A 24,108-nucleotide genomic window follows, 5' to 3' on the forward strand; every position below is an offset into this window, starting at 1 on the left:
AGTCAAGAGGTGGACCTGGGCAGGATTCTCTGGTCATTTCTCTGGTATCCCCAATAAAATTGGAGTGCAGGAGAGGTACACTGTCCCTCTCCTGAAAGGACCCATTCTCTCCCTGGAGTGACCTTTTCCCCTTTCCTATCCATTCAATAAACTCACTTCTGTTACTCCGAGGAACATATCTGAAATCTTTCTGACTTGATTGCAAGACTTGTGGTTGAAAAGGGGTTATCAGTATCTTTGCACTGCCTGTTTTCCAGAAGGCCCCAGCTCTAGCAGTTTGATCCCCAACACCACACACACACACACACACACACACACACACACACACCCCTCAAAGAAAAGGGAAGAGTAATAAGTTCTCAGGTATTAGGAGTACTGAAATCTAGCCCCATGTGGCCACCAGAAGTTCAAATACCCTTATAAAAGCCTGTACACCATAAGGCCCACTTTACTGTCTGATTATAAAGGTAAAGTTCTCCCCAATTTATGTCTTTGAGGCTGAACTCTAGGTAAAGTGGTAAAAACAGACTTTAATCAATAATACTACTGCAATACAGAGTCAGGCATAAACTGAAATTAATTTCAATTAGTACAGAAGTTCAAGAAAGAATTAAGGAACTGGGGGTGAGCAAGCGTGTGAAACCAAAGGACTAATTTCAACTGGGTTCTTTTTCCTTGTTTTAAGAACCTCAACATAAACACGCAAGGCTCCCAGGGTTTCATCCTCTGGAAACTGACTCTGCAGACGGCGGGAGAACTACAACTCCCAGCAGCCCCAGCGAGGGCGAAACTTCCAATTTCCAAGGCGCCGTTCTCCGTCAGCCTGCAGCGTTAGCTTAGCTCGTGCCTCTAAGAAGGGGCACAAGGTCAGAGAAGGCAGCAGCGGCCCTGGCCGAGGAGTTGCCAGCCCCACAGAGGCCTGCAGAGCTCCCGTCTCAGGACCCGGATAAACGGGAGGCGGCGGGAGGCGGAGCCACGTCGCAGGATGTGCGCTGAGGTCACGTCCGCTGGGTGGGGCTGCAGCGATCCCGCGCAAATTGAAAGGGCCGGCTCTCAGCTTGCGACCGGAGCCGGGCTGCCGGTGTTCTGCGTCCCTGGCCCAAGTAAGCGAGGGTCATAGCAGGCGGGCTTCGGAGAAGCTATCTGGCTGTACTGCCCACAGGCGAGCGTGGAGAGCCTTTCTCCGAAAGTTAGGGGCGCTGGCTGTGCGGAGGCTGATGGTCCCCGCGGGGCTCGATCTACACGTCACGCCGATTCCCTACTCCGGATTCAAGATTTGGGGCTGGAGGTGGGTTGTGGCAAGCGTCAGGAGCGGTCTTTCCGCCTGTGTTGCAAAACCCTTAGACCCAGGGAGGCCAGCGGAGGGATGTTTTTGGTGGATGCAGGGAGAGCCCGCGCTCCCTGCAGGCGGGTCCCGGGGAACAGGCGCCAGGGTTGTGCCACATCTCACGTTCTCAGCAGAGGCCGGCAGTCCAGGTTTACATGCACTGTTCCCACTTCTAATTGTCACAAACAAGTAATTTTTTCCCTTAATTACAGGCCAAAGGAAACGCGGTATCTGGAATGGGCTTGTGGCCACGACTGCACATCCCGGAGAGAAAAGGATGAAGTAGTGAAGTCGTTTCTGCTGTTTCTCCTGTGCCACCGGTGATCTCTATGAGTTGATATGCGCCAATTGGCACGCATTCTTACTATGTCAAAGAGGAAATGTTTACTGGAGGGTATTTACCTTGCTTAGAAGAAACTTACCTGTTTCATGAAATGTATGTCATTTCCAGTTTCCTCAGCATGAGCAACAACTCGTGTTAGAGACATTTCTGAGAGGTAGGAGAATAATGGTCAGAAACTGACTTGACCGCCTGCATCCAGATCACCGGGGTTTAAATTCAGGCTATCCTATCACACTCCAAAAGTAGTGAGTCAGTCACTGGAGTGGAGTTGAAAATCTGCCTACATCTGAAATTTGAAAACTGCTGGACTAGAGAATCAGCTCTAACAGGGTGGCAAGAGGGTAAGGATGACTTCTGATCCTGTACTTTCTTTTCTTCCTTCCAAACTTGATGTTTCATAGTAGACACTTGTCTTAAGAAATATCAAGCAAATGCTTGGTGCCTATTGCTACCTTGTCTTTATCCTGTGGAGTTGGAATGAGAGGGAGTAGTTGCTTTGGAAAGGACAGTGGCAGCTCTGGAATTTCCATGTAGGTCTTAGTGAAGTATAACCTCATGAGAGGGAATGGGAAGTTAAATCATTTGTCATTAGAGCTATATTTGTACAGCAAGCATAGTTTTAGATTTCTTTGGGGAGTAACTTTTTTATGACTTGTCCCTAGGCATCACCACTGCTTATTAGCAGAATGTTTGGTGGTAGTAAATTTTAGTCCTAAAAAAGTACAGATCTCTTTCTGTAATTATGTATTTTATTTTTTGAAATCCCTACCTTCCTACAAACTGTTTCTACTCTTATGTGACTTTGCATGTTGGCCTTTTAATGCCTTCTGTGGAGGCAATATAAAACCACAGCAGGCATATTTTGTAGATTTTTAACAATGCCTTTTTTGATAAAAGCAGAGGTTTATCCATTTTTGAGTACGTTCTGTGTGCTTAGGACTGTTAGTATCTTGGAACACAAGTTATGATTCTTAATATAAAAGCACTTTGGAAAGAATAAATATTAAGCAACTATCAAGTGGCATTAGAGGTAGTATTGTTGATTAAGGTAAATTCTAACCTATGGAATTTGACAGGGAACAGGCCAGTTATTAGCTAAATAATAACAAATTCTGTGTTCGATTGCAAGCTCCATTTCTTCATTTTTCAGAAGATTTTTGGTAAGCATTTTGCTTTAAATATTGCTCTTTTTCCTTTCATATCATGTAGTTAATTTGGCACTATGGGAATACAAGGACTGCTACAATTTATCAAAGAAGCTTCTGAACCCATCAATGTGAGGAAATATAAAGGGCAGGTAGTGGCTGTGGATACCTATTGTTGGCTTCACAAAGGAGCTATTGCTTGTGCTGAAAAGCTAGCCAAAGGGGAACCTACTGATAGGTAAGTTTGGACCTTATATTAATTATTTGAGAATTTGGAATCAGACTTAAAGAGCTTACACCCATTCCTTCCAGGAATGGATTTTTATTCAGTGCTAGTAGTTATTAAGAAACAAGAGTGTGTGTTTGAAAATATTGCAAAACCAGGGATGACTTCTTTCTGTGACATAGACTAGTTTTAGTTCTTTGTAATAAGCTAGAGAGTATCAGGACACCAATTGACAGATAAGAGATTGTCTCCTTTATTCTTTACCTAAGGCAAACTTTTTAACAATGTTTTGAAAATCCATGATGTTCAGACTCTGTACTCTTAAAGAGTACAGACAACACACTGCTAATCTCTGGCAGCAAAACAAGGCAAAGGGACAGAATATTCTGACTTCCTTTTTATTTCACTTATGGCCAAAAATTGGGGGCCATGTACATATCCAGTCCCAGTTCTGTGATCTCATTTGAGGCAGGTTCAATGTACAAATGCCCTCTATTTTTTAAATAGAAATATTAGAAAATCAAGCAAGTATAATTTTTGGATAGAGATTTTCCACAGGGATTTGGCCAATATTATGAGGGCTTTTTTTTTTTTTCCTTTCTTTTAAGTATATAATTTATCTCCTGGATGAAAAACTTATGGATCTTAATACTAATTAATTAAGCATAATGTAGGTAAATTTTGTTAATCCTGTTAGTTTCCATTGAAGAAAGGTGGGGGAGATAATCATTGTTGAATGATGAGTGTTTGGGACTTTTAGGCCTGTCAGGTTAATGCAACCGACAGTAACCCCTATCAACAGTGTCTGAGGGATCTGAATAAGCCAAGGTACTTCTTCCACTCTAATTGCTAAAATGACCTTTTTCATGCTGGGGATTAAACATAAGGGCATTATGCATGCTAGACATGTACTCTAACCACTGACCATGCACCCTCAGCTCCAAGATAACCTTTATTATTATTATTATTATTATTATTATTATTATTATTATTTTTATACTAGGGATTGAATCCAAGGGCTGCTTTATCACTGAGCTACATCCTCCCTTTTTATTTTAAGATAGGGTCTCACTGACTTGCTTAGGGCTTCGCTGAGTTGCTAAGGCTGGTCTTAAACTTGGAATGCTGTGCCTCAGCCTCCTGAGTTTCTGGGATTACAGGAATGAATCACTGTACTTGGCCCCAAGATAATTTTTTGAAAGCAATTCTATTTTTACCCTGAATTTAAACTATTACAGTAGTGAATGTCTACAAGTTTTTTATTACTACTTTCAATGTTTCTTTGAATCTCTCTTCATGGGGAAAAAAAAGCTTTATATCTATTTTTTTGTAAGTTTTGATTACTAATTAGAAGAGGTGTTGAAAATACAGGCAATATCTTTTATTAATAAAGATGAGAGATGAAATCCACAGGACCTGCCCTGTAGTTGGTGCTTGGTGAATATTAATTGAAGTAAAAGTTTTTGAATTTTCAACACTGTACACACTGTGTGTTTTAATTTTCCCCTAGCAACTAAGAAGTCACATTTAGAACTGGGCACAGTAATCTGTAATCTCATCAAGCTGGGAAGATAAGGCAGGAGGATTGCAAGTTCAAAGCTGGCCTCCACAACTTAATGAGACCCAATCTCAAAATAAAAAGGGATAGAGTTGTAGTTTAGTGATAGGGCACTCCTGGGTTCTGTCTTCAGTACCAGGAAAAAAAAATGTCACATTTGGTATAATTGATCTTTCTTTTTCACCTTTGAATGGAGAGAGGTATTAGCCAAAAAGATTACCACTTCAGAAAATTGGGATAAGCTTGAAATAAACCTTTATCATTATTATAAAGGTTGAGGTAAATCAGCGTGCACTAACTTGGAAAGATGTGTGTGAAATATTTAAAACAGTATGGCTTGTATTCTGTTTAGTAAAAAGAAAAAAAAAAGTGACCAGATGCAGTGGCTCATGCCTATAATCCCAGCAGCTCGGGAGGCTGAAGCAGGAGGATCGCAAGTTCAGTGCCAGCCTCAGCAACAGTGAGGCCCTAAAGCAACTCAGGGAGACCCTGTCTGTAAATAAAAATACAAAAAATAGGGCTAGGAATGTGGCTCAGTGGTTGAGAGACACTGAATTCAACCTTTGGTAACAAAAAACAAAACGAACAAACAAAAAAATGTTCTTTAAAGTTAATTATCATTTTGTATTTGCTTTCTCCTAATTTTTGCTTAATATTTTAATCAGCAGGTGCCAATCATTGTTCTCTACCAATGTAGGTCGATTATCATTGATCTATAATAAATTGAAAAATAAGGATAATGTAATGAGTCTTTCAGTAAGATTCAACTTCAAAGGCTATATGTTTTTCTACTATATTTGAGCTAAAATGTCTTTTTCTTTATGAAGGGTAGAAGTTTGTTGTTAATTGCGTTGTCAGAATAAAAAACTGTATACAATACATGATCCTTGATTGGATCCTGGGTTAGAAAACTAGTAGCAATGGTATGCTGGATCCAACACATACAAGCTATACATAATCTCTTCCCAACTCAGCATTGACTGACTCTATATTGGTAGCTTTCCCACTGTTGTGAATATTCACTTTAGGGAAATCAGGCACCCCAACTCCCCAGAACTGGTTGTTAAACATTTACCAGGACATCACTGGTATGAAGAAGCCTTATTGGAACTGTTGGATAAATTTTAATGTAGACTATATATTAGATAGTATTTTGTATCACTGCTAAATTTCTTGGATGAGGTATGCTATTGTTGAAAAAATCAAGTGTCCCTATATTGTTCTTAGAACTTTTTTAGATTTTAAATGACTCAATTTTTTTTTTTTTAAATGAGAGAAAAACTGTGAGATTGAAACAACAAAATGTCTGAATCAGAAAGGTAAAAGCCCTTCAATCTAAAGATGAGGGAAACTAAGGCTTTAATGTCTAAGGCAGGATTTGAACCCAAGTATGAGTTCAAGTTTCCATTTCATATAAAAACACTTGTTTTAAAAAATAAAGTAAAATCAAAATTGTCTAATTTGGTCTTAAATAGAATAAAAGTATTACTTTAAGAGTTGCAAGCATTTAAATGTGTTTTTCTTTTTCCCCATAGGTATGTAGGATTTTGTATGAAATTTGTAAATATGCTACTATCTCATGGAGTCACACCTATTCTTGTATTTGATGGGTGTACTTTACCTTCTAAAAAGGAGGTAGAGAGGTCTAGAAGAGAGTAAGTTGATTCTATACTTAATTATTAACTTAACTGTGCTAAAGTTAGATGTTGTAGGCTGTATACCATATTTTTTAAAATCTTAACTTGTTGAAGCTTGTTTTATAATCTAGCGCATGAACAGATTTCCTAAAATGTTCTATATTAGATCATTTTTAGTTTTTAAATAAATATCTCAGTTACTGTGTTTTCATTTGATATAAAACATCACTGTGAAAAGGTTTGACAATAATTGTATGTGTGTTCATGCACATGTGTCTATATTTTAAATCACTTGTTTTTGCTTAGAAGCCCAAAGGATCTGGGTTAATATTCTTGAGCATGTGGTTATGCATTTTCAAATGAGTCAAACTTTTTTAATTGTAGCAAAATTTCCTGAATTATACTCTTATTACAGTTTTTCAAAGAAGCCTCTTAAATATATATTTTTTAATATTAAAAAAAATATTATTACCTTGCAGAAGACGACAAGCAAATCTTCTTAAGGGAAAGCAGCTTCTCCGCGAGGGGAAAGTCTCAGAAGCCCGAGAATGTTTTACCCGTTGCATCAATATTACACATGCCATGGCCCACAAAGTAATTAAGGTAAGTGAATAGAAAAATAAAGCTAAAAGAACAAATGGCTAAAGCTCATTTAAGCTACTTCTAAGTTGCTCATTAATGGAAGGGCAAGAAAATCACAGGAGAAAAATTATTCTAGTCCTAACCTCAAGTAAAGAGGTTAGAAGAAAAGATGAATGGTACTATCAGGAGAGGAGTCCAGCTGTTTCTAAGAGAGAAATCCCAAGGAATGAGTAAGGCCTTCCCTCTTGAGGTAAGTGACTTGGGTATATAAACATCTTGGCGTGTTGTTTGGTAGGAATGGAAGGGACGAATTCCTGGGGGTTTTCATTTTCACCCGACTCATAAAATCTTCAGCACTTATTATAACTTGCACTTTTTTTTAAAATTTAGCACATCATAATTATACAAATTTATGGGATTCGCAATGATATTTTCATGCATGCATACAGCATGCATTGATCATGTCCAGGCCCACTCCCCTTTCCACACCCAGCTCTGTTCCTATTAATCACTGTTCTACTTTCAATGACTGCACTCAAACCTGTCTCAGTGCCTCAGGCCTATGCCAACTCCTATTATCCTTAATCTGCTTAGAAGCTTATTTCCTGAATTTTTGTGTCAGCTACTCAGTCCCAGCCCTCAGGCCCCCAACCCTTTCCCCTTTTTTTTTTGTTCCTATACTGGGGATTTTTATTTAGAGACAGAGTCTCCCTGAGTCCTTAGGGCCTCTCTAAGTTACTGCTTTTCAAACTGCTTGGTAAAGGTGGTATCAACATTTTTAGGATATAGGTCTACTATCCAGTTTCTGAACTAAAATAAGCACTAAAAGTCTTATGGCCATTTCTTTTGTCTTCATGGGTTCAAGTGGAAAGTAAAGATGGGCTACAGGAAAAGATGTGAAGTATAGAGGAAGCACGTGCTAGTTATAAGTTATTCATTAATGGGAGGGCAACGAAGAGAGGACTTCTTTTGTGCTTAGTAGAGAAGAAGCCTGATTGAACACATATAATAGTACCAAAGGATAAGAGCAGATCACCTAATAGACAAGAAAAAGAAAGGAGAAAAAAAGAACCACGATTTGCAGAGTTGCTGAAATTAATAGTACCAGGATGCTAATGCATCTTTCTACCTTTCTTAACTTCCCAACGCCTCTCTTGGGCCTTGGGAGCTGTGCCTTTGATTTGGAACAAGAAAGGTTGTGTTCTAGCTATTTGTGATGGGGACTGTTTTTCCTGGCAATGTCATTTAAAAAGTATTCTCCCCCTCATTAATTTGTTTTAAATATAATGATTAATGTTTAGAGTTTTATCAGTATATTATTAGGCAAACTTTTGTAGCCTGACAGGGCAACCTATCACTTTTGGGGAAAAATTTTGCAAATCCCCAAACATAAATACTTTTAGAACATACATATAATATTTTTAAGATGAAAGCTTTTTATAATTTGAAATAATTAATTTTGTAGTTTGCAGGCACTCCCCTCTCCCCCCAAAATATTTCTTTTCTACAAATTTGTAAATTGTTTTTTTTACAAATTTCTTAGTGACTGGGTGCTTAGTATAAAATATGCTAGAACTAAAAGTAGTGAAATATTTCAATGAAATGGTTTCTGAAAATAATATTAGCATGGGCATATTGAAGCTAGTAGTAAAATGAGTTTGAAGTGGAAGTCATTTAGTGCTTTCCATTTGCCTTGTTGGAGATTCACTGAGTTCTCTTTCATACAGGCTGCTCGCTCTCAGGGGGTGGATTGCCTTGTGGCTCCATATGAAGCTGATGCACAGTTGGCCTATCTTAACAAAGCTGGTATTGTACAAGCTATAATAACAGAAGACTCTGATCTCCTAGCCTTTGGCTGTAAGAAGGTACTTAACTGCAATGTTACATGTTACTTTTCTATGTTGATAGGAGTAGTATAAATTAAGAAGCTGAAGTTTTTTCTCTCCAGGAATAATAGGTTTATCTAAAATTTGCAGTTCACATCTGTTTATATAATGTTCATAGTTACTTAAGATGATTTAAAAGTTCAGATAGTCAGGACACTTTTTCAGAGTATGCACTTGAAATTGGAAATGGTTGTTCTTTTGTCCAAGTTATTTGTTTATTTGTTTGTTTATTCTTTCAGTGCTGGGAATGGAAACCAGGCCCTTGCACATGCTAGGCAAGCACTCTGCCACTGAACTATATCCCCAGCCTTTAAAGTCCTTAGTAGAATGTAAACTTACCAGTTTTGCTTTTTAATAGTAACATGCTGTATTTTTTTTCAATTGGTTAGGTAAATTAAGTAACTTATCTACTAATGACATGTTATACAGTTATTTGTAACCATGCATAAAACTGTTTAATGGAAAACTTCATCATGATATATTATTTGTGGATGACTAGAAGGATCCATATCACAATGCTAATGTTTGGTAACTGATAAATAAGAAATTATGGCAATTGCTATGTATCTCGATTTTCTAAATAAACATGTATTACTTTATTTTTTTAATATTGTATTTTTTATACTGTTATTTATTTATAGAACCCAGTGCCTCACACATGCTTGGCAAGCACTCTACCACTGAGCTACAACGGCAGCCCCAACATGTATTACTTTAATAATAAGAAAAGGTTGATTACTTTAAAATATAAAAGAAGGAGAAAAAAAAAGGCATTACTATTTGGTCATCATTATGATCTGTGATAAAGAGGTGGAGAGATATTTTGCCAGAGTTGAGATAATCAAGTCCTGGCTATATACCTGTCTCGTTCTGCCCAGCTTCTATTTCTCAGTGTTAAAGGGAGGAATAAGAAAGATTTCTTAGAATTATTGCAGTAAATTAGATACTAATAAATCAAAATGGCCCTTCTAGGTGTTAACATTTCACTTTCATTTGAAGGTGATTTTAAAAATGGACCAGTTTGGAAATGGACTAGAAATTGATCAGGCTCGGCTAGGCATGTGCAAACAGCTCGGGGATGTATTCACAGAAGAGAAGTTCCGTTACATGTGCATTCTTTCAGGCTGTGACTATCTCTCATCATTGCGTGGGATTGGTTTAGCAAAGGCATGCAAAGTACTAAGACTGGCCAACAACCCAGATATTGTAAAGGTAAGAGTGATTCACCAAGTTCCCTATTCAATTTCTGAAGCATTTTTAAAATAATAGAATGAACTATTCCGTATATGAATTTTTAAGTGTTCTATTCTGTCAGTGTCCTGTAAATGTTATTGAAAGGAGCAACTGAATAAAACATTAAAACTTTGCTTTTAGCAATTAATTAACATTGGAAGATCCATGTTTTTAGCAATTCAAAAATTAGTAATTTTTAGCTACTTAGGGCAAAACATCTGGGGTAGGATTAATGCTAGACTCACATTTTTATTTTTTATTTTTTTGGTAGTTGTAAATGGACACAATAGCTTTATTTATTTATTTTGTGGTGCTGAGAATCGAACCCAGTGCCTCACACATAGCAGGCAGGCGCTCTACCACTAAGCCATAACCCCAGTGCAAGACTCATGATTTTTTGACCTCTATTCTATTGTCCTGTAGTAGTGGTTTTCAAACTTAAACTTAATAATAAACTCATTAAAGGTTAACATAAATCACATGTCTTTATGAAAAACAATCATTTTTAAGATAAAAGTTAAGAGAGAGGAATTATACATTTATCAAATCTCTGTAACATGGCTTAAAAAAAAGTTGAATTCTCATCTACATCTTTATATTTAATCTCATTTGATATCAGGTGGTAGGTATCTGCTGAGAAATTAAAACAGTGGCCATCACCACTATATAGATTCTCTGATGCCTTTACCTTAAAAAAATAAACTGGTATTTGGGCTAGATTGTGTAATTCAGGGAGAATTTGCCTAGCATCCCCAGTACCTCAAAAATAAAATAAATAAACAAATAACCCTACATTAAAGGAGGCTCACTTGGATAGTTTTCTAAAACCGTTAGAGTTTAAAGAGGAGAAATCTCATTTTTGGGGGGGGGGGTGTGTGCATATGATTTATTTATTTATTTTTCTTTTAATTAGTTACACATGACAGTACAACATAATTAGTTACACATGACATCATACATTTGAATCAGATGGGGTACAATTTTTCATTTTGAGTGTACAGGTTGCAGAATCACATTGGTCATGCAGTCACGTATATACATCCAGAAATAATAAAGTCTATTTTATTCTGCTGTCCTTCCTTTCCCTCCCCCTTCCCCTCCCCTCCCCTCCCATCACTTCTTTCTACCCCAAAATCTAATGTGACACACTTCTTTTTTTTTCTTTTTCCTCACTTCATCATACATGTATTCAGTATAACGATGAGGGTCTCCTTCCATCTTCCGAGCAATTCCCCTTCTCCCTCCCTTAGAAATCTCATTTTCTATTTTCAAGAGTACAAGCATGAGTCCTCAGGGCAAAGGGTGATATAACACAATGGAAAGATCTTTGGGTTGGGAGATAATGGCCTAACTGGGAATAAAGAAACATGCCTCAGCTAGCCTGTGACTCTAGGATCTTTGGTTCTCTGGGTCTTTCCTTTATCTCTGAGCTTGATGTACACCTCTTAACAACAGGGATACATTCTAAGAAATGTCTTAGTCAATTTTGTCATTATGCAAACATGATGGGGTATTACACAAACTAAGATGTCTCTGATGTCACTAGATGATATAATCTTGTGGGATAACATATATGTGGTCTCTTATTGAAACATCATTGGGGAGCTGGGGTTGTGACTCTGGTAAAGTGCTTGCCTAGCACATGTAAGGCACTGAATTCAATCTCCAGCACCACATTAAAAAATAAATAAATAAATAAACAACATAAAGGTATTGTGAACATCTACAATTAAAAATATTTGAGCTGGGGTTGTGGCTCAGCGGTAGAGTGCTCGCCTAGCGTGTGCGAGGTCCTGGGTTCGATCCTCTGCACCACATAAGAATAACTAAATAAAATAAAGGTATTGTGTCCATCTACAACTAAAAAATAAATTTTTTTTTAAAAAAGAAACATCATTGTGCAGTGTATGACTATAATATTTAAGATCCCTCCCATCCTAAAGCATCCATGACCAATAGAAGTTAAATGTCAACTTAGTTTTTAAAATACGATCTTAAAAAAAAGATCTAAGAATATTTTAGTGTTTTTTTTTTAATACTTTTAAGTTGACATGGACCTTTATTTTATTTATTTATATGCTGTGCTGAGAATCAAACCAGTGCCTCACATATGCTAGGCAAGTACTCTACCACTAAACCACTGCTCCAGCCCCCTTGAGTGGTTTTTATTCTAAAGTTTCATATATTGTTTGTATTTTTTTTTCCAAAAAAAAGGGGCTTTGAAGATGAATTACAATTCATGTTTATGTTTCAGTTTGGAAACATAAACATGATATATAACTGAATCTTCAGTCATTCAGGTTAACAATAGAAAAACCAAAGAAAATGCTAGTCATGAGACCAAATTTTAAGTGATGGGATGTGGTTGTGTTTGCAGTTGGTTTTTTAATGTAGATGAAAGCAACTGGTTGTTTGGTCTCCGCTCATGCTTCTCTGATGTAAATCAGTCAGTCTTGGGGATTACATGCTGTCTGTTCTTTAGTCACAGATAAAATAATTTTGTTTCCATTGTTAGGTTATCAAGAAAATTGGACATTATCTCAAGATGAATATAACAGTGCCAGAGGATTACATCAAAGGATTTATTCGAGCCAACAATACTTTCCTTTATCAACTAGTTTTTGATCCCATCAAAAGGAAACTTGTCCCTCTGAATGCCTACGAAGATGACATTGATCCTGAAACACTAAGTTATGCTGGACAGTATCCTTTCTGAATCACAATGATAGAATTTTACATTTCTTTTTTCATTATTATTACAATGATAATTTTTTTTTTTAGTTAGACATCCAGTAAAAAAAGAAGAAAATTGGGTATTGTTTTTTGCTTTTTTTAATAATGAAAATATCAGTATTTTGTTTATTACTATGCTGGTGAAAACTTTTCTTTATAAATCTGATGCTCACCTGCCATAGTATATTGATTGTTTAGATTGACTTGACAGGGCTAGGCACTGGGTCAGTCACTTATGGCACTCATTCCACATGAGAACCCCTCATTGCAAACAATTTATCTGGACATATGAGTGCACCAGGAGAGGATGTCCTCCTACAGCCACTGGCACTCAGGCTGATGCGGATCCCTGAGTCTTTAGGTGATTCCCTGGATTTTCCCCCATATCTCCCTAAAAAGGGGCAAGTGCTGACCAGGGCCTTTGCTATTAAAGATGTTCTACTCCTACAGAGACGGATTGAGACCAGCACATTATGCCTGTGATTGTAGTAATGCTGGTATAGAAAGAAGGATCCATTTAAATCATAAATCTTCAATATTTTCAATGACAATCAAAAACATTTTCCTATCATAGTTCAGTTTTATTTGATTAGTTGTTAATGTAGACATATTTCCTTAATCTTATCAACCTAGGTATGTTGATGACTCTGTAGCTCTTCAAATAGCACTTGGAAATAAAGATATAAATACTTTTGAACAGATTGACAACTACAATCCAGACACTGCTATGGTAAGATTTTAATGACTGCTATATAAAAGCACATTTTAGTTACATCTCAAAAACCATGATTAAAGATTTATCTTTGTTTAGTAAACATCTCTGAAGCATTTTTGTATCAAGACACTATGCAGAGTATTCATTGAATCAACTTGATCCTAGAAAAGTTATAAAGAACCTAGGTATTTTGGCAAGGTTTGTTGTTGTTGTTGTTGTTTTGTTTTTCTTAAGTTAGTAAGTAACCACATTGTGTATTACCAAATGTAGACTTTAGTACTCTTATGATCACATTTGGTGCCATTTTTGTCATCTCACCCTATTCACCCTCTTTGGCATTTGGCATTGTTGAAAACCCAAATCTAGTCACGTTGCTTTTGAGAATATAAACTATTTTTTTCAGTCATTCGTAACTGAGTGAAGTCGTTGAGTACCCCTCCTGTCTTTGAATCCTTTACTATTTTTTTCATTGTATTTATCCCTTTAGATGCAGTCCTGTTACTCTTCATATTCCTGTTCATATTCTGTTCTCCTTTCTGTTCATATTTATTCCATGTAAGTTCTTTTAGTTATGCCATTTATGCAGAGAGCTCACATGTGTTTGTACCTTTACCCCCATTGCTTGCCTGTGTACCAGCCTCATAATTCCCTTTGTGATTTGGTCCCTACATAAATAGTTTCCACTAACTTAAAATCTATCCCATAGTCAAAACTGAACTCTGCATGGTTTATCAGTTTCTCTTAATAACATTTCTTGTGTTTTTGTTTTTGCATATTTATTTCCACATAACAATACATCTCTTTTATTGTTTATTTACTCTTTTTCCCCAATAGACTATAGTCTTTATAAAGGTGTAGTTTTGTGATCTTCATTGCTGTATTGTATTTACCACATTTCTTTGTTGGAATGAGTGAATGTCTCTTATGTGATCTCTTATTTTCTCAAACCAAAAAACTTGGAAATAAAGTTTAGCATTCTTTTGATTGCTAAAGCTTCTTGCTTCTTTTAGCTTTCTTTCTGGTTGATATTTTCTGTTTTCTCCTAGCTTCCAGTCTAGCGTAGGTCTTTTTCCCCTTGCTTACTAATTCAGTCCTTTACTAAGCATTTATTAAGTACTGTGATGACATAGTTAAGTTAGCTAGGGTTCTGGAATATAAAGAAAAATAAAATACCCTCCTTGCCTATAATGTGCTCATTTTCTAGAAAAGGGAATGTGATTATATAGAGAGAAATGTGGAGAGTGCTATAATAGAGATGTATTCTAGGATCTGTGAAAACAAAAGGCATAGACCTAATTCCACATGAGAAGAGAATGCTTCCTGATAATAATAACAGTTTTTGACCACGTATTATTTTTCAAATAGTATTTTAAGCACTTCAAAATATTAACTGATTTATGTTTCAACAAGCCTCTGAAGTCAGTACTATTCTCACTTTGTAGACAATTAGAGAAAAGTTGGGTAACTTGCCCAAGTGACACATTGAATAAATAGGAGAACTGTGATTCTAAACCAGACATTCCACTGTCTGCTCACAGAGAAGACAATGTGTGTCCTTGGTCTGCATGGATTAGCAAGGATTTTCAAGGGTGAGTGATTTCAGGCCAAAGAAAACAGCATGTATAGTAGAAGATAAAATGTTAAGGGAATTTTTGTGTTGTTCATTATGGACAGACCAAGAATGACTTAAAGTTAACCTTGTAAAGGAATCAGAGCTCCTTGCAAAGGAGAAAGCAGTGAACCTGAAGAAAATGCTCACTAACAATCTTGTGACAAGTTGAGCATTTAAAAGTAATCATGCCAGGTGAGGTGGTGCACACCTATACCCAGCAACTCAGGAGGCAGAGGCAGGGGCAGATCCTTAGGAGGATCAGCCTCAGGAACTTAGCAAGACTCTGTCTCAAAATACAAAATAAAAAGGACTAAGGATGTAGCTCAGTGTTAAAGTACCTTTGGAATTAATCTCTAGTACTAAAAACGGAGAGAAAGAGAGCACCATAGTCCTCATAATGATACCAAAAGAGAGCTGTATGTTCATCAACTCAAATTATGTAAACTTCATACTCGGATTGCTATTTCTTTATTTTGTTTTCTAATCTGCTGTCCAGCATGATAGGCACTAACTACATGTGGCAGTGCACATTAATTAACACATTAATTAAAATTAAATGTTTGGCTAAGAGTATATCTCAGTGGTAAAGCACTTGCCTAACATAGGTAAAGCCCTGAATTTGATCTCCAGCAGCACAAAAAAAAAAAAAAAAAAAAAAAAAGAAAAGAAAAAAGAAAAGAAAAGAAAGAAAGAAAAAGAAAAAAAAATCAGTTGCTGTTTTAATTTTTCAGTTACATGGGCTACCTTTCATGTGTAGTGGCTATCATTTCTATCACTGCTGAAAATTCTATTGAATTTTAAAATTTCTACCACATCTAAGTATTCCTGTAATTGTACTTTTTAAAAAAAGATTTGTATTATGAATATAACCTAGAATCACTCTCCAGTAATATTAAATATAATTTCTAGGACATTTTCTTTGGCTGTTTGCATCATCTCTGTTTGCTTTGAAGGTATTTTTCTGTTTATTTTGGTCTTTTTTATAGTAGAGACTTTCTTTTTTCCAATCATGTTTGAGAGAGATTGAAAAGCTCATTGGAAACCAGTGTGTGGAGGAAAGGCTTATAGTCTTAGACTTTACTCTCGGTTGATCTCATTTATAACAAGCTGGCTTTGCTTGTTTGTAAATTCTTTGGTGTCAGAGAATGTTTTCTCTGCACAGTTACATTTTTCCAAAAGGGAATCCTCTAGTGTCTACTTAAAGTATATAAACCTGACTCTGCATTTTGAGAGCAGGATAGTAGAGTGAATTGGGGCAAGCTGAGTGATTCCTTACCATTTATTATTTAGCTTCTCATTTCATGTTGTTTCTAGGAAAAAAGAATATCTTCATCTTCTAAATGCCTATTGTTTTATGTTTGTTTCTATGTTTCAAAAGTCCAATCATGTGGTTGTGAAGTCGGTAGTGTTAGCTGACTGTATGGTCAGGTTGGTGATGGGGACCCAGCAAATAACAACCCCTTTTCAACCTTCCCCCATCTTTGGCCTTCAGAGTCCCTCATGCCTTAAATTCCTGAGCTTTTCTTCAGGTTTCTGCAGGTGGAATTGGCTTTTCATTGATATTCTCTTCTGTTGATACTTAGGTTTGGTATTTCTTCTGCTAAGTCTTTTGACACGTTTATCTTTTATCTTCTGTAGTGTGGAAGTATCTGATGTAGTATGGAATTGTCTTTACTTCAGAAAATAGAGTATGGACAAAAGTACCTCAAAATGTTATTGTAGCTAGAGTTTGTGCTTGTATTTCTTGTCCTTACTGTTTTGTGAAGTGATTATTGGAAGAAAGAGTCTGAAAGTGTTCACTCTGCTCCGCATGTGAATTAGTGATACTATAATTTCACCAGAAATCATTCTTAAGTTTTTCATTTCAGAAAGTCAAATGTAGTTGTATTAAATATGTCTAGTTCTGAACAGCAAGGTAATGGCTTATTAAAACAACCATCCTTCATAAGCCCAAATCCCTGTCTAATCCTTCCCTTTTTCATAGAGAAATTCATTATACACCAAACTAATTTTTTTCATCTAAATTTATTCTTCCCTGTCTGATTTTCTACTCACCTATTTCTGCTTTTTCAATAAAACCATCAGTGGGATATAATTCCTGGAACAATACTGCTAAAGTAATTTTTAATACTCATTCCCTTAATTAAGTTACATTCCTTGTTAATTCTCAATATCCTGATTAATGTCTTCTTGGTTGATTTATACTTATTTTCCTTTTTATTTAAGTGCAAAATTTAGATTTTAGTTTATTTGGGAATTTATCACCTGGGATTCATGCCTCCCAGTTGACATTTTTTTGTTGTATCTCCTACTCCCCCCACCACACACACACACACTTTACTTGTCCGTTTTTAAATAAGACTATCATTGACATCCTTTTAGCAGATCATTGTCTTTGAAAATGTGTCATAATTGGGAAGAATTCATATTGGCATTAAAAGTGATTGCCAATACCAACTGGCATCAAGCCACGCCCTTTCTCAAAAACTCTCATTGTAGACCACAGTAACTTTTTATTTCTCACCATTGTCCACTAAAGATGGCATCTGGTGTGGATCTAATAGAAACTAATGTTATGTAACCTTCACTTGTTTTGGGTTGAACTCAGCCACGTTCTTAAGGTAGGATACTTGATTACATTAAAGTACATGATTTTATGATCAGGTGCATTTTAAAGGTTACATATATGATTATTTGTAGACATATTGCCAGTTAATTATTTAACTAATTAATATTGTGTATTGAAATAGTATTCCAATTTAAAGGTGACTTTTTTCCTAACCACACTTTGTCAATTGCAATCTCATTTCTTACACTATTCATCTTAGGAAATTTTGTTTTTTATTTCTTACAAATTAGTCAGTAGAATGGCTTAAGTCTCATTAGAAGAAACACAGACCTGGGAACACAAGACACATTTATAGAAAATATAGGGCTAGCTAAAAGTATAAAATGTTGTTAAGGGACAGATACTTCAAAGCTGATCTTTTTAAGGATAATTTATTTAATTCTAATCTATATCGTTACAGAGGGAAAAGAATTGATTATCTTTCTTCTTCAAGTAACCTTTTTCTTTTGTAGTCTGACCTATCAAGAAGTCATAGTTGGAACAACAAAACTTGTCAAAAGTCATCTATTGTTAACAGCATCTGGCATAGGAATTATTGCCCTAGACTTGAGTTGGATAATGTTTCAGGTGCTACACAGTTGAAGGAAAATCCAAGTACTGTGGGCATTAAACAAGTGATTAGTACTAAAGGATTAAATCTTCTAAGGAAATCATCCATGGTGAAAAGACCAAGAAATGGTATGTCTTTAGTTTTTATAGAATACTAGTGAGTATTGGTCATATTTAAGAAATTTTTGTCAAACCTAAGATTGCTAAAATCTTGTTTTGTTTTTTTTTCTAGAAGTTTTATAGTTTTGGCTCTTATATTTAAGCCTGTGATCCATTTTGATCTAATTTTTTAAATATATGATGTAAGGTATTCCTTACCTTGCATGTGGCAGTCAAGTTCCAGTATCATTTGTTAAAAAGTTATCTTTTCCTCAATTAATTGCCTTGCCACAGTTACTCCAAATCAGTTGATCCTATAAGAGTGTGTCTTTTTGAACTCTATTATTATGTGCTATTAATCTCAACTTAGGATCAAATATATTATTTACCACTATAGTTGTAGTACATTTTGAAATCGGGTAGTATAAGTCTTCTAAGTTTGTCCTTCTGTTGAAAAGTTGCTCGTGTTATTTTGTGTTCTTCATATTTCCATGTATATTTTAGAGCTAGCTTGTTAAATTTTTTAAGAAACAAAAAAAAGCTGTGGGAATTTAATTGGATTGATCTATCTGTATGGAGAGAGTTAGTGTCTTAACAATATTGAGTTTTCTAATCCATTTAAGCCTTTAATACTCACTAATTTATAATATAGAGATCTTACACATCTATTGTCAAATTTATCCTTATATTTCAGATTATAAGGATAATCTTTAATTATCCTTAATTAAATGATTAATAATAATAATGCTTTAATCGTATTTTTATTTCAATTTCCAGTTCATTGCTAGTATATAGAAATATAGTTGATTTTTATGTTAATCTGCTGTTTTCCAACTTTGCTAAAATTGCCTATTAGTTCTAGTATTTCTTATAGACTCTAGGATTTCTACATAGATGGTCATGTCACTTATGAATAAAGATAGTCTTGCTTTTCCTTTTGCAGTTTAGGTGCCTTTTTTAAATTTTATTTTTATTTTTTATTTTTTGTAGTTGTACACAGTGACTTTTATTTATTTTTATGTGGTGTTGAGGATCGAACCCAGGGCCTTGCACATTCGAGGCAAGCGCTCTACCGCTGAGCCACAACCCCAGCCCCAATATTTTCTGGAATATTAGAACCTCCAGTAAGATGTTGAACAGAAGTACTAAGAGGGAGCCAGGCATGGTAGGGCATGCCTAACTCCAGCTACTCTGGAAGCTGAGGCAAAATGATCTTGAGTTCAAGGCAATTTAGCAAGATCCTGTTTCAAATAAGAAGGACTGGGGATGTGTCTCAGTGGTAGAGGTTTGCCTAGCATATACCAGGCCCCAGGGTTCAAACCCCAGTATCAGGATGGCAGGAGGGAAGCACTAAAAGTAGAGTACTAGGTATTGAGAAACACAGAAGTTTTTTTCACCACAAAAGCGGGAAAAATAATTATAATCTCTTTTTTCTCTCTTACTTCCTTCTCTCAGCTACATTGATGAATGGAAGACTAACAACAAAAACAAAACAATGACCTTTGCAAAATTTTAGTACATACTTATTTTTAAGCTCGGTATAGATTATATGCATTTGGCCAAGACATTTTGATTTCTTATGAAGCTAAGTCTTTTTCATGATATTTCTGAACCTTTTTTTATTCATATGAAATGGGAATTATGATATATGTTATAGCATAAAAATACGTGTGAAACAGCAAATAAACCATACTTTTTTCCCCCTTTTTTTTCAATACAATACAGATAGGCTATTTATTTTCTGTAAATGGCTCATTATCAGTGAATTCTTTATGTTGCACTAAGTCTGCTTCCATATAACTACCATTTATCGATGAATTTTGTCTCCTAGGTGTGCACAGGCACACATACCCACAAATACTGGAATAAGTTTAATCCCTATTTTTATGACAGTCCTACACATACTATTGATAACAGTTATGACTTTTATAAATTTCCTAAGCTAAAAGTTCTTTATCAAGAAGGTGTTTTAGATGAAATATAGTTTTTTAATAATTGTATAACTGCTACAGTGAGTACAATTCTTGAGATTCAGTCTACTTATAGTTGTAGCATTCCTTCAGTCTTTCATCCAGAGACTGTGCTTTCATATGCAAACTGAGATTGCATTAGTTTTTATTAGTATTCTTGACATTTTCCTGGCATTTACCAAATTTATAATTGAGTTCCTTGAGTTGCTATTGAACCAAGTACAGTTATATTTTAAACTCAAGTGTGGGTTACATTACCCTTGTTGTGGAAATTTCAATTCATGTTAGTTTTTAATCTTTGTGTTACCATCTAGTGTATGGGTCATTTGAAAATTATAAAATATATATGGCCTCCTATGTTTTAAAGTTTGTGTTAAAACTTGTTTATATAATGTCTGCCAGAATTGGAAAAAGTACAGGAATCTAGAGCGTATGAGACCAGCTTCTTTTCAGACCAAGCATTGACAGTAGTCTCTTTGGCTGTAGAACTTGCTGCAGATCCACATAACTAATACATAACAGGTACTGCTCTACATTGTCCCCTAGGATAGTATGAGAGATACTGAGGTATCTTGCTGAATTCAAGATATGCACACCTTCTGGAATTCCCCTAAACAACTAGACTACCAGACTCATCATAACAAGAAAATGAGTTTAGTCAACAGATCAAACTGCTGTTTCTTCTTGAAGAAGCCTTGCTAGGTATCCTAGAATACTTGATTTTTCTTTTTCTGAAGGACTTATAATCCCCCACATAATGAGCAAACTTAGCCAGGGATCAAGATAAAGTTTACTGATCTATAACTTTTGAAATTTCAGTAGTACCTTAGTGCTATTTCTATATCCTAATTCTCAGGCTTTAATCTATTAAGCTTATTCAGACTTATTAAATGTATTAGAATCATTCAGTCTTGCAACTTATTACAGTACCACAGAATGCACTTGATAGACAGGAGTCTTCTTGGGCCTCTTATCTAGGTAATAACAATCAGATGTTTAAAGCAAAAATCACTTTTGACAATGTGTGAGCCACATATACTTTAAAAACTATAAAACATAAATGGTATGGATAAATAGCTGCTGGTTTTATTGGAACACTTAAAAATAACTTATTATTTATATATTTATCTGTGAATTGCCTTTCATTTTATTTACATACAAAATTAGGCCTTTATTATAATAAGCATATAACCATATAGAAATGTGTCCTGAAATTTTGAGTAGGGTACTTTCATATTAAATCATACAAATCATTGACATTGAATCTTAACCAATTTAGAAATTGTAAAACACAGCTCAGGTAATTGTTTTTGAGTCATTCTCCTGTTTCCTTTTGTGAAGCATAATTTTAAAAAAGTAAGACTTCACTGTTAGGACAGTGGATACAGACCATGAAGTCAAAGCCAAATCTCTAGGACTTACAGATTCTTTTGTTTTTATTTAGAAGAGCTGTCAGAAGATGATCTATTGAATCAGTATTCTCTCTCATTTACAAAGAAGATCAAGAAAAATAGCTGTGAAAATAATGAATCATTGAAATCTTCTGAAATGTTTGTGCCTGCCCTGGAAGATGGAACTATTCAAACAAAAACTTTAAGCACACCACCTCAGACAAGAAATAAATTTGCAACATTTTTACAGAGAAAAAACAAAGAAAGTGGGGCAGTTGTGGTTCCAGGGACCAGAAGCAGGTAAAGATATATCTTCAGAATGTTGTTTATCTGATATATTATGTAATGGGTTCATATTTATTTTGTCTTGAGTTGACATTGGCTTTAGAGCCAGTGAGGCGTAGGACCTGCCTTAGTATGTCTACCAACACATGAGGCTTCAGCTTAGGATTTTAGGACTCTGATAGTGTGAAAGTGATATGTATTCAGTATAAATGGTACTTTGATTTTTTCGAAGGGCTTTATGCAATTTTGTGAGTCTTTTTGGAAGTATATTAAGATATAGATAACTGTAGAGTTGAATATTAACTGCGAATCCAATACCATGCTGTGTGTTGTGATTCCAAAAATGAAATAGACATACTTTTTGTTTTTGAGACATTTGTGGTCCAGGTGGAAAAATAAGTACATAAACAAAATTTTTCATTTATCGTGGCAGTGTGGTCATTAAAACACATATAAAGTGTTCTGAGAGCATCAAAGGGGCAGTATTTAGAAAGCATCAGTGTTGGATTTGCTGGTAGGGTGAAGCTGACAAAGACTGCAGCCAAACACCTTCCCAGTAGAGCCAAACAGCTTGAGCAGAGGTTTGGGGATGGGAAGCAGCATGGGGCATGGCACAACTAACTTACTGTGGATAGTTGCTGTTATTACTACCAGAAAGAAAGTTTGGAAGAGGGAGGTGAAGAGGCAGCAGTAGTAGGTGGGTGCCAGCTCATGAAAGGCTTGTATGTCAAGCTAAAACCTTTAGTCTTCTTTAGAGGTGATTGGAAACATTTAGAGGGTTTCTTATCAGGAGAGGGTTGTGATTTGATTCTCATTTTAGATAGACCACTGTGAACACCCAGAGAAAACAAGTTTGAGAGGACCAAATGTGGAACACAAAGATCTGCTGGGCTGTTCCCATAGTCCCTGTAAAGGATGATGAGATTTTGAAAAGTATTACAATTTGGGGGTTAGGAATTTAAACCCCTGCATCAGACCTCTTGGATTTGAGTCTTGTCATGTTCATGAGATGTTTGACTTGGGCAAGTTTACTTCTGGGTGTTTTACTTTTCTTTTGTAAGAAATAGAGCTTTCCAAAGTGTTGAGTTCAGTTCAGGCAACTTCCCTGTTCTGTTAATTAAACTTTGGTACATTGAAATAGGCCAGGAGAGACTATTGGATAGAAAGTGTTATTCTATTCATTTACCTCCCAGCCTACAAAAATAAAAAATTAAAAAAATTTTTAACACAGTTGTAACAACCCCAGTGTTGTTGAGACAATTAATTAAATGAGTTATTTTAAGTAAATTGCCTAAGACAGGACCTTATGGTAAACACACAATAAATAACATTTTATTGACTTTAGATGGTTGTACTGTATTAGTTCATATTCTGTTGCTGTAACTGAATACTATAGACTGGGAAATTTATAAAAAAAAAATAGAAGTTTATTTAGCTCATTATCTTATATTTAGTTCATTATCTTAGATTTCAACCAATGCTTACTAAAGGAGGTAGATTCTCTTTTTTAAAAGGTTCTTTCTCCTCCTCTTTCCCTCTCTTCTTCCTCTCCCTCTTTTTTCTCTTCCTCTTTTCCTTCCTCCCTTCTTCTTCTTTCCCCCCTTTCTTTATTTTTTATTTTATTTTTAAAGTTTTTTTTTTTTTTTGTGTGTGTGTGTGTGTGTGTGTGTGTGTGGTCTTTGTTAAGCATTCTACCGCTGAACTATGTCTCTACCCCTTATTGGAGTTTTTTGAAGCATTTTTTAAAGCTGCTCCACTGAACAACTAATATTGCTGTAGTAATAACAGATTTAGTGATTAATTTGAAAGTTTTTATATTTAAAATAGCAGAAGTTGATAGGGTATAAAACAAGCTGGTAGATTAGAATACTACTTCAAGTTCCCAGGTGATTTGATGCTAGGAGTAAAAGATGATAGGTAGAGGGCTAATTTATTTTCTTTCCTATAAAATATGAGGTAAGAGTTGAAAATTGTCCTTTGTATTATTCATGTGTATGACTGCCAACCATGTGTTAGCTATTCTCTTAGGTACAATGAAGATGCAAACACATAGACAATACCTACTCTCAAACAGCTCCCTTTCTCTTTGGGAGTTAAAAGACTTAAAGCAGGGCTGAGGAGTCAGCTCAGTGGTGTCACCTTGCCTAGCTTGGGCTAGGCCCTCGGTTCCTTTCCCAGCAGTGCAATA

The 24,108-nt window shown here is 35.6% G+C and overlaps 1 protein-coding gene and 1 non-coding gene across 2 annotated transcripts in view; both read left to right on the top strand.

Annotated features, from left to right (window-relative positions):
* The first annotated feature begins 1,051 nt into the window (after positions 1 to 1,051).
* The window catches only part of Exo1 (exonuclease 1), a 31,045-nt gene continuing 7,988 nt past the window's right edge, over positions 1,052 to 24,108 (top strand). Inside the window, exons 1-11 of the mRNA XM_046432473.2 lie at positions 1,052 to 1,288; positions 1,540 to 2,011; positions 2,880 to 3,053; positions 6,135 to 6,254; positions 6,716 to 6,839; positions 8,546 to 8,683; positions 9,704 to 9,916; positions 12,453 to 12,640; positions 13,304 to 13,400; positions 18,079 to 18,304; positions 21,689 to 21,935. Of these exons, the coding sequence (XP_046288429.1) occupies positions 2,893 to 3,053; positions 6,135 to 6,254; positions 6,716 to 6,839; positions 8,546 to 8,683; positions 9,704 to 9,916; positions 12,453 to 12,640; positions 13,304 to 13,400; positions 18,079 to 18,304; positions 21,689 to 21,935 (1,514 nt within the window). The 5' untranslated portion in view covers positions 1,052 to 1,288; positions 1,540 to 2,011; positions 2,880 to 2,892. The remainder of the gene's footprint in view (positions 1,289 to 1,539; positions 2,012 to 2,879; positions 3,054 to 6,134; positions 6,255 to 6,715; positions 6,840 to 8,545; positions 8,684 to 9,703; positions 9,917 to 12,452; positions 12,641 to 13,303; positions 13,401 to 18,078; positions 18,305 to 21,688; positions 21,936 to 24,108) is intronic.
* LOC124085043 (small nucleolar RNA SNORA36 family) lies at positions 22,992 to 23,122 on the top strand. Its single transcript, XR_006849320.1, has one exon. It is a non-coding gene; the product is annotated as a small nucleolar RNA SNORA36 family (small nucleolar RNA).

This window comes from Marmota monax, unplaced genomic scaffold (assembly GCF_021218885.2).
Source record: "Marmota monax isolate L192 unplaced genomic scaffold, Marmota_monax_Labrador192_F-V1.1 WCK01_AAM20220418_F8-fsc00090, whole genome shotgun sequence".
Lineage (NCBI taxonomy): Eukaryota > Metazoa > Chordata > Mammalia > Rodentia > Sciuridae > Marmota > Marmota monax.